This window comes from Peromyscus eremicus, chromosome 8a (genome assembly GCF_949786415.1).
Source record: "Peromyscus eremicus chromosome 8a, PerEre_H2_v1, whole genome shotgun sequence".
NCBI classification, from domain to species: Eukaryota; Metazoa; Chordata; class Mammalia; order Rodentia; family Cricetidae; genus Peromyscus; species Peromyscus eremicus.
The window spans coordinates 17,446,211-17,456,992 of NC_081423.1; the positions used below are offsets into that span (position 1 = coordinate 17,446,211).

The 10,782-nt window shown below is 50.8% G+C and overlaps 1 protein-coding gene across 2 annotated transcripts in view; it reads left to right on the forward strand.

The window, feature by feature from the left end:
• Rab11fip3 (RAB11 family interacting protein 3) overlaps positions 1–7,882 on the forward strand; it is an 83,716-nt gene extending 75,834 nt beyond the window's left edge. For both annotated transcript variants that reach the window (XM_059270263.1, XM_059270264.1), the window contains 6 exons: positions 2,749–2,889; positions 4,449–4,530; positions 5,182–5,319; positions 5,520–5,675; positions 5,814–5,954; positions 6,045–7,882. In XM_059270263.1, the coding sequence (XP_059126246.1) occupies positions 2,749–2,889; positions 4,449–4,530; positions 5,182–5,319; positions 5,520–5,675; positions 5,814–5,954; positions 6,045–6,158 (772 nt within the window). In that variant the 3' untranslated portion in view covers positions 6,159–7,882. The remainder of the gene's footprint in view (positions 1–2,748; positions 2,890–4,448; positions 4,531–5,181; positions 5,320–5,519; positions 5,676–5,813; positions 5,955–6,044) is intronic.
• The last annotated feature ends 2,900 nt before the right edge of the window (positions 7,883–10,782 follow it).

Consider the following 10,782-nt stretch of genomic DNA (forward strand, 5'->3'; position numbering starts at 1 on the left):
AGCCAGTGTAGACTACTCAGTGAGCATGAAAGGAAGTGGGCAGTGTTCCTGAGGATGATACTCAAAGTTGTCCTCTGTGTTCCACATGCATATACAACAGAAACATGCATGTGCACTTGCGTGCATACACACACACACACACACACACACACACACACACACACACACACACACACACAGGTGTTGGAGAGATGGCTCAGCAGCTAAGAGGATCCAAGTTTGATTCTCAGCACTCAGATGGCAGCTCACAACTGTTTGTAAATCCAGTCCCAAGGGATCCAACACCTCTTCTGGCCTCCATATACACTGCACACACGTGGTGCACAGACACACCTGCAGGCAAAACACCCACATAAAATAAAAATGAAATAAATCTTTCAAAAAATAAACAATAAATAAACCCATGTGGGGAGTGGCTCAGTAGTGGAGCATGTGCTGTATAAGTTCAAAACAGATCCACAAAGTGGGAGGCTATCACTGCACTCAGAGCCTTTATAGGGCAGTTTTCCATTTTTGTGTTTTGTTTTGGCTTGCTTTGGTTTGGTTTTTTGAGACAGGGTTTCTCTGTGTAGTCCTGGCTGTCTTGGAACTCACTCTGTAGACCAGGCTGGCCTCAAACTCACAGATATCCTCCACCACCTGCCTCTGCCTCCTGAGTGCTGGGATTAAAGGCTATAGGTCAGTTTTCTGAAGCACTTGGTACTCTTCATGGAGCTGACCCACGGTCCATCCGCAGCAGCCAGTTCATAGTATGGGAGCCTCTGATGACTATTCCGAGAAGCTGCCCTGGGGGACACAGTCCAGCCTTGGCATTGGTCCTGTTTTGAGGCCCTTGCTCCCCTCCTTCGTCCTTCAGTAACACGAGGAAATGGAGTCAGTGCGGCTTACGTGGTTGTCCAGGGCCTCAGAGGACAGCAGGTAGGGGCTATGGGGCTGAGGACAGAGCGCTGTCCTGGAGGAACAGGTAACGGAGGTCCTGTGCAGGGGGATGGCCTCTGCAGACCTGAGCCATTTCAAGTGGCTTAGCTAGAGAGTAAACTGAACAGGAAGGCAAGTTGCGTGGTCTCCTCACATAGGCAAGGAGAAATGAGGCACCACTGCTGTCTGTATAGAGCAAGAGAAGAGGCAGGAATATGGTAAGTTTGAAGCCAACCTGGGCCACAGAGTGATGCCCTGTTTAAAAAAACGAGAGGATGGGAGAAGGGGATGGAAGAAGAAATGGAAAGAAATCAAGGAGTTGGAGACGCGGAGTTTGCTCTCCTTGCGGAGGACTTGAGTTCAGTTCCCAGCACCTGCGCAGCAGCTCACAACTGCCTACAGCTCCAGCTCCAGCATATCTTGCCTCATGGGCACAAGGCACACCTGTGGCACACGTACATATATGCAAGCAAACCACACATGCACATAAACTAAAACTAAATCTTTAAAAAAGAAACTAAAAGGAGCCAAGTCTGGGATGGTAGGCCTGTAATTCCAGCACTTAGGAGGTGGAGGCCAGGGGATCAGGCGCCCTTGGAGATGTGCTCTGAATGTGGCTGGCCTTCCTAGGATGGAACCTGTGCTGCTCTTCTTCCCATTCCCTGGATGTCTCATGTGCTCTCAAAAGGTTTCTGTGCTGAGCATTGATCCTCAGTCTTTAACTCTGAGAAGTGTGTGGGGGTTTGGGGGCTCAAACTCCGGTAGTTAGGCATGATGGCAAGCACCTTTACCTGCCAGGCCATCTTGCCAGTCTCTGTCTGTAGCCTCTCTTTCCTCATCAGCCTTAACTTCTTTTGGTCATAGTAGATACACTTGGACTTTACTTTTCTTCATTTTCATCATCTAGTATATCACTCTGTCCTCACTGGAGTCAACCCAGGGTCTTGTTTGTGCTGAGCAGGCACTCTATTTCTGAGCCACACCCTCCCGACATTCATTTCTAAGAGTTGTTTTTATGTTGTTTTGAGACAGGGTTTCTCTGTGTATCCCTGGCTGTCCTGGAACTGGCTCTGTAAACGAGGCTGGCCTCGAACTCAGGGATCCACCTTCCTCTGCTGGGATTAAAGGTGTGCACCTACACACCTGGCTTTAAGAGTTGTTTTTTAATCTCTTCTTCCCATAGCACTCTTATTTCCTCATAGCACCGGACATGGGGCCTTCCAAACTATAGTACCTGCATGATGTGTTTCTTCATGCATGCTACAAAACCCCTCTGCTGGCTGGTGCTCCCCACTGGTCTTCATTCTCCTACACCAAAGAGGAGCTAAGGTAGACGCACTAGGGCTATGGCTTTATTCACAGCTCTGGGCGGGGCTGGCAGTGCTTCTCTCAGGGATTACCCCTGACCATCCCTGTCTTCTGCAGGAAGCTGGGGAAGAGGCCAGAGCCTCCAGCCTAAACAGAGCTCTTCTTTAGATGATCCTGGAGGGGACGAGTGCAGAGGGGATCCTCTCTAGGTGCAACTCCACCACAGCCTTTAGTGTCCACGTGTACCAAGCAGCTGGTCTAACCCTCAAGCATCACCACCGTCTAACTGTGCTGCTACTGAAGTCTGCACTTGCTCAGCAGCATGGACTTGCTATCACAGTTGCTTTCTACAGACTCTTGTGGCCCTCAGACCCCAACACTTTCTGGCTCTTTCTTCAGGCCTTCCTGGTCTGAGTTTGTAGTGGCCTCCCTGGGACAGCTGCTCCCTGGCCAGTGCACAGTGCCTCAGAACATACTTCATAACCCATACAGATATGCACGTCTTCTCCCGTTTGCCCTTAGAGCCAATGCCCTGGAAGAGCAGCTGAAGGAGCAGGAGCTCAGAGCCCAAGAGAGGGTCCTGGAAGAGACCAGAAGGCAGAAAGAGCTCCTGTGTAAGATGGAACGTGAGAAGAGCATTGAGATCGAGAACCTGCAGGCCAGGTGAGCAAAGCTCCGGAGCAGGCAACAGGAACCCTGTCCTCCTGGGAGGTGGAAGGACAAAGGGATACTCAAATGGAAAGATGCTTAAAACTTCTTGTTTAGCCAGGCAGTGGTGGCGCACGCCTTTAATCCCAGCACTCGGAAGGCAGAGGGAGGCGGATCTCTGTGAGTTCGAGACCAGCCGGGGCTACAGAGTGAGTTCCAGGACAGGCTCCAAAGCTACACAGAGAAACCCTGTCTCGAAAAACCAAAAAAAAAAAAAAAAAAAAAAAAACCTTCTTGTTTAATTTTTCAGTTACATTAATTTATTATGTGCTTGTGTGTGTATGCATGTACAAGTGTGAAAGTCAAGAGGACATCTTGTAGGAACTGGGTTTCTCCTGCCATGTGGGTTTGGGGCATTAAATTCAGGTTCAGCCTGGGAAACAGAGACCTCATCTCCCTACCCACCCCCAAAATATCAACTTTTATTTTAAGAGAATTTGGCAAAATTACTTTTGTGTTCACTTGGCACCATGGGTGTTTGGTACATTACCAGTCACACTCCAGGAGAAACTGATAGTGGAAATATCCATACACACTTACCCACTGATGGAACTGTGCCAAAGGGACACTGAGCTTCCAGTGACCAGAGCAGTGGTGACAATCCCATGGGAGGATAGCCAGGGTGTAAATGATATGGGCAGGAGTCCTCAGCCACAGTCAGCCTAGAGACAGAAGACAAGAGTCTTGCTCCCAGAGGAATACCAAATAGTGCCTACGTGCACCCCTCCAGGAGCTTTGTGGGGTCCCTCTCTTGGGGTATAAACTAAGGGACCAGCAGAGATATATACCTAGCAGACACAGCATAACCAAGTGACCCATGATGGTGGTGGGTGTCAGGGAAGAGTGACAAGGACCTCACTATGGAAGAATTTTCCGTAAGCACATCCCCCCAAGTCTAAACACCAAAAACTAGTCTGAGGCACATTTTTCAGAATATATGTCCAAGACTACCACAGTATTCCAGTCTGGGAGACAGACAGACCAGGGAATATAAAAGACATAAGGATTATGTGTGATATTGTAGAGTTGGTGGAATGTGTGTGTTGATTAATAGTGTAGCCCCGCTGAGTATAGGTTGTGATGTGCCACAGTGATGAATAAGAACATGACAGAGGAAAACCAAAGCAGACTCTACACTGTCTACAGCTTTTCTACAAACCTAAAGTTCTTAAACCCAAAGTGCTTTAAAGCCATGATGGCCAGTGCAAGGTAACGCATACCTGTACTCCCAGCATTGAAGAGATAGAAGCTAGAGGATCAGGAGCTCGGGTCCTCCATGTCTATACATGAAGGTTGAGGCCAATGTGGGCTTCGTAATACTCTTATCTCAAAAGACAAAAACAGACAACAAAAGGCTGGGGGGTGAAGGACGGACTGGCCATGGTATTTGGGATTATCATGGGTCATGCAACAGCTCCCAGTGAGTGAGTATTTATTCCTCTAGAGCTAGGTCTGCCTTGTTCCATGGAGGTACATTTGAGGGGGAGCAGGTCCTTACCTGTTCTTGTGTCCAGGTTGCAGCAGCTGGATGAGGAGAACAGTGAGCTACGGTCCTGCACACCTTGTCTGAAGGCCAACATTGAGCGCCTGGAGGAGGTGAGCTGCTAGCCTGGCACTTGTGGGGAGAGAGAGCCCTGCCTAGAATAAATGCTGTCCTCTACCCTCTGCTAGATAGATCGGAATTGAACCAGGGCACGTGGTCATGGCTTTCCGAAGGGAAGGGTGGGAATGGGGGGGTGGCAACACTGGGCCCTGCTGTGCTCAAATGTGACAGAGCTGCCGTTAGACATTTGGCCCCACCCAGCCTTTCCGCTCTCCCACAGACCTACACTATCTGCTCATGTCTGAGTTGACGAGAAGATGGTCTTGTACATCAACAGGCAGAGACAGTACTGTTAACTTCTCTTCCAGTCTTTAACTGAGAGGCCACCCCTCCAGACACCCTCACAGAGTGCCTCTGGGAAGGTCTGAAACCAGTATATTTCCAGCCTACCTAGGCTCTGACTCCTATAAACCAGAGGAGGAGCCGAGCGGGAGCACTCCACAGATACTGGGCTAGATCTTGGCCCCAAGGCAGGGCAGCTTTGGCGGGGTAACAGGAAAGCACAGACATAGTCCTGCCATGGACTGACAGTGTCTGTCACTGGACTAGGAGATCAATGGTCTAGAGCACAGGCCATTGAGTTAGGCTGCATACACTGGGAAAGCGGTGCCACTACCTGTCCACACTGGGGTCTGTTTTTGCAGGAGAAGCAGAAGATGCTGGATGAGATTGAAGAGTTGACACAGCGGCTCAGTGAAGAACAAGAGAATAAGAGGAAGATGGGGGACAGGCTGAGCCACGAGCGGCACCAATTCCAGAGAGACAAGGAAGCAACTCAGGAGGTGAGCAGGGCCATCTGTCCCTCCCCATGTTCCCATCTTGTCTGATGTTGCCTGCTCCCTGGTGGAGGTCAGGAAACCCTTTTGTTTCCTGACTCTCCGGGCACTGGTGTGCAGCAGCCTCTTAGAACACAGGTCAACACCCTCCCAAGAGAGGGTGGTCAGGCCAGCTAGCGGGAGCCCGCCTTGTGGTTGTCCCACAGCTCATCGAGGACCTCCGCAAGCAGCTAGAACACCTGCAGCTCCTCAGACTTGAGGTGGAGCAGCGCCGTGGCCGCAGCAGCAGCCTGGGCCTGCAGGAGTACAACAGCCGTGCACGGGAGAGCGAGCTCGAGCAAGAGGTCCGCAGGCTCAAACAGGTGTGGTCTGCCTTTCCACCTCTTCACAGAGGCTCCTGGGAGGCTGGCAGGAGAGGGGGCACCAAGCTGGGGTCCTTCCTGGCAGGTCCTTGTCTCAGCAAGGGGCATAGCCCAGTGTGACACTGCCATGTCCCCTAGGACAACCGCAACCTGAAGGAGCAAAATGATGAACTAAACGGGCAGATCATCACCCTCAGCATCCAGGGTGCCAAGAGCCTCTTCTCCACGTCCTTCTCTGAGTCACTGGCTGCAGAGATCAGCTCCGTCTCCCGAGATGAGGTAGCTTGTTCTGCCTTTGCATATCCCTAGGTCTGTTTATTCTGCACAGGTCCCTTCCTCTCCCTGCACTGACCCTTTGCTGTTCTGCAGCTCATGGAAGCAATCCAGAAGCAGGAGGAGATCAATTTCCGCCTGCAGGACTACATTGACAGGATTATTGTGGCCATCTTGGAGACCAACCCATCCATCCTAGAGGTCAAGTAGGACATCTTAGCCCGGTTTGGGCTGGTTATAGACTCCACAGCGCCCCAGAGTGGCCGAGCCAAGACCAGCGGGTCCTACAGCGTACCAAGCCTAGCGTGTAGGGACCCTCGTGCAGCTGGACTGGGAGAATAAAGATGAGGGTTGCCGAGAGCAGTAAGAGGAAGAGAGGGAAGGCCACAGCAGACAGGAGTGAGGCTGGGCTCCCTGAGTGTCACAAAGCCAGGACCTCCCACCACAAGCTGGCCTAGCCAACAACACCCATGTCTGCTCAGCAGAATGCAGATATGTGGGGATAGTCTCTCAGGCTGGGACGGGCCCCTTGATGCTCTCTGGCACACCCCTCTTCCTGCTATGCAGCCTGTTAGGAAGATAGGGAAGAAATGAATCCTCACCTCAGTTGCGGCCTCTCACTCATGTTGACATGGTGCCACCCAAGCCTGGCCATTCCCACATGGTATGCAAGCCGAGGACCCACAAGTTGGACATAGACATGATATTCTGGAAAGACAGGCAGGCAGAGATGACAGATGTGGGGTCTGGTCTGGAGCCACAGGCCACCTATTCCCCTTGCGTTGCTCAGGCCTTCTCCCACCAGATGGGCTTCCATCCACCTTTGGACCCAGGGCCTCCAAGCCACACAGCCATCCTTTGACCAGATCCTCACTACAGTAACTCGGCAGCTCCGGTCCTCTTGTGGGGGCTAGGGCAGCTAGCTCATGCTGATTGGAACTCACGTCCTGGACTGGTGAACACCCCAGGTGCAGGTGCTGCTTCTCCTCAGGTGTGGCCTACCCTGGCTCCTGGACCCACGCCCTCCTCAGGCTGGCTTTGCTGCCTTGGGAGAAGTTGACATTTCCCAGACAATAGTCTAGGCCTCCGGAACAGTTTCCTTCTCTGCTTTTGACTTTAAATCCCTGGGTGTCCCCCAGGAGTCCTTCTGCTGGTGGGTAGGTGGACAAGGCTCTACACAGACCCAGAGGCCGAGGAAGACTTGCTGCTTCCCCCTGCACCACTCACAGAGTGCAGCGTCCATGGGCCTGAGCCTGAGCACTAGCCAGGAGTCTGGGCACACCATGTGAGACCACACCATAGGCTGTGTGAGTGTGTGTGCGTGTGTGCGTGTGTGTGTGCGCGCGTGCGTGTGTACATGCATGAGTGTGCACACAGTGTGAATGTATATATGCTTGTGCCCACACATGCTGCCCTGCATCCCTTCACTGCCTATCCCCCCTTGCCTCCCCTTCTATACTACAGTTTAAGATGTTGCCTCGTATTGTACATTTTGGGGAAAGCCTTGTGTGTAAATCAGTGTAAACTTGGAGGAGAGATTTTTCTATCATGTAGAGTAGGTATTTTTTATAGATTGAAGGTTGATCAATTTTTTAATACTTTCCAGAGAGAAAACTATCTGTGTATACATATGAAATATATATATATATATATGTATAATATATCAATACTGAAGCCCTGCCTTTCTGTACCCAGGTCCAAGTCCTGTGCAAGGGCTTGGCCTGTCTCTGCTGTCTGCCCTGCAGTGCTCACTGTAAACACAGGTCTCCAGGAGACCCTGGGAAACACACCAATCACCAACTTGCTCACAGACAGCATCTGCTTCAGCTCCCTGAGAAGTAGCTCTTCCTCCAGGGCATGGAAGGATGGGGGGCCAGCAGGGATCCTGTCCCATGTGTCAGCCACAACAGATTAAAGCTCTTACCGCACACAGAGGCCGGCTCCTTTCTCCACAGGGGTGGTGGGGTGCGTGGTTATGGGCCTGTCCTTTGTTTCCCTCAGGTTTCTAGGGAGGTGACATTGGTCATTTAAGTACAAACCATGGGAGACCCTTGGTTTTCTGCCTTGATCAGGTTGCCCCACCCTGAGGCCCCAGGATTGCTCCTCTAGGATGGGCTATTTCCTGGGCAGAGTCTGAATCTTAAAGTAAGTAGCTTTACTGAGAGTCGTTTCTAAAAGCGAGGTCCCAGTGACTTCCAACAGCCCCTTAGCTGGTAGGACTTGTGTCCTGAATACAACCCGGGGGTGGGGGTGGGGCACAGTAAGCTTCAGCTGAGATTGGCAGATGGGCAGAGGGGGAAGTATAGGTGTGATTATCACAAATCTCGGGCACAATGCACTTACCCCTGGGCTACACATCCTATATCTGAGAGGAGTCCCAGTGTAGTATGGTCAGGGATGAAATATTCCGAGTCCTAGAGAGTGCGAGGAGAAACATCCCCAGGAGGGGGGCCAGCACAGAACTCCAAAGCAGGGAAGAGAGTAGGCAAAAGCCAGAGGGCAAGTGTGCCTCAGAAATCCGTCTGAAGGGCTGAAGAACTGAAGCCTGGGGTGGCACAGTAGTCAGTGACAGCACTATGGAAGTACTAAAAGGTGTCATCAGAGCAGCAGGCCACACACCGGCTGCCCTCCCACCCAGGTTCTAACCGCGGGCATTTGATTGACACTGGCAAGGCCCATCTGTTCCTAGGAGAAGCTGGAAACAAGGTGGACCTCACCAGAGTCTGGTGGCTCCTCAGCTTGATTTCCAGTTAAGCATGGTCTAGTTAACCTCCAGTGGAAGATCTGAGGGCACTGAACCCCAGAAAGACAGTTCCCCATTTGGGATATGGTAGAAGAGGATCACATGGTTGAAATGTGTTGTTAGAAACATTCCAGAAAGAGCTGCCCAAGAATTTCTTGTGGGGGCCTACTGTGTGGAGGGTAATTTCAGAAGGTGATGACCCCAGCAGGCTCCTCTCTACACCTCTGACGGTGGGGGGTGGAGGGAGTGGTCGTTGGGGCTTGCCAACTCTTGAGCCTGCGGCAAGTAGAACTCTCTTTACAAGGCAGATCTGTCTCCAGTCGGCTCCTGATGTTGCTCTTACCTTTCCAGTGTTGGTCAGTTATCCATTAAAAACAGCCTGAACAGCCAGGCACAGTGACAGTGCTCCCAGCACCTTGGAGGCAGAGGCAGGTGGATCTCTGAATCTGAGGCCAGCCTGGTCTACAAATCAAGTTCCAGGACAGCTAGCTAGGGCTATTTATTACACAGAGAAACTGTCTCAAAACAAAACAACAACAACAAAAACCAGCATAAATGAAGCTTGGCCTCTGCAAATTTCAATTGACCCGGCCTCCCTGACTACCCTGAGGAACACTCACTTTTGGTGAACCCAGGAAGGAGCCTTACTTCTACTTAGAACCCATGGCAGCTGCCTAGACATATCTGCCCTGAACATCCTGGCAGTTTGGAACCCAGAAGAAACCCGGAGCACGGCACGGAATATTAGCCAGGAACCTCCATTTATATTTACTATGAGGTTGGTGTTCTGGCTTATGTCCTATGTCACTCATGGAAGTCAGAGAAACTTAAACCTGAGTTTTAGACCAGACTGGCTGAGCTACCAGTCACGCCTAAGCACAGTGTTCATCCACTGGAGATCTTTGACTCTGTAATAGCTGCTGAGCTTCTCACTAGATCTAGGGTGTCACAGTGCTAGGTAAGCACTCTCACTGAACTGTATCTGCAGCATGCACCTTTATACCTTTTTGGTTTTTTTTTATTGAGACAAGCAAGGTCTTATGTGATTTGGGTTGTCCTCAGACTCACTATGTAAACTGAGGATGGCCCTGATCACTTCCTGTCTCTACCTCCCAAGTGTTGGAAATAATAGGTTTGTTCCACAGCCCATCACCCTACGACAAAAATCTCACTTTTTAGCCCTGGCTGACTTCAAACTTAGAGAAATCTGCCTGCCTCTGCTTTAGTGCAACTGTTGTGATTAAAGGCATCATCATGTCTCAACCCTCCACTTTTTGAGACAAATCCTATTGATCATGCTGGCCTTGAACTTACTTTCTAGCCCAGGCCAACTTTGAATTTGTGACCCTCCTGTCTCAACCTCCTGAGTAAGACTATGCACCTATACCCAAACTAGGTCTTTTTTTTTTTTTTTTTTTTTTCTCGTTATTGCTATGTCCTCAAGGCCCAGAGCAGTATGCCATCCCATCTATCTACTCAAGACTCAGGGCTGTTGGATCTGTGGCTTCTGCCCCTGCAGAGGTTTCTGTGCCCTTCTTTTTTTTTTCTTTTTTTTTTGGTTTTTTGAGACAGGGTTTCTCTGTGTAGCTTTGCGCCTCTCCTGGAACTCACTTGGTAGCCCAGGCTGGCCTCGAACTCACAGAGATCCGCCTGGCTCTGCCTCCCGAGTGCTGGGATTAAAGGCGTGCGCCACCACCGCCCGGCCTTCTGTGCCCTTCTTGACCTCTACACGGTGTCCTCTTGTCTAACCACTCAGCAGAGTTCTTTCTCTCTTAACGGCCCATACTACACCAGTATAGATCAGGGCTCAGCCAACAACCCACGATGATCCAAAGTCTCCTGCTGTGTAATCAGCTTAATGGGGTGCATCATGGCACTAAGGATGATCCATAGTGACCAGAGATGCTGCAAAGTCCTGTCCTGGATCCTTCTTGGCCATTCCTCTGACTCAATCATGAGCCTCACCTACTGATGATGTCAGTCTAGTCAGTCTTCTGGATGAATGGTCTATCTTCCTCATGATGCTAGGCCTTGCTTCTAGTTTCTCCTTGTCTCCATAATACCCAATTCACCATGGAAGTGACTCCTCAT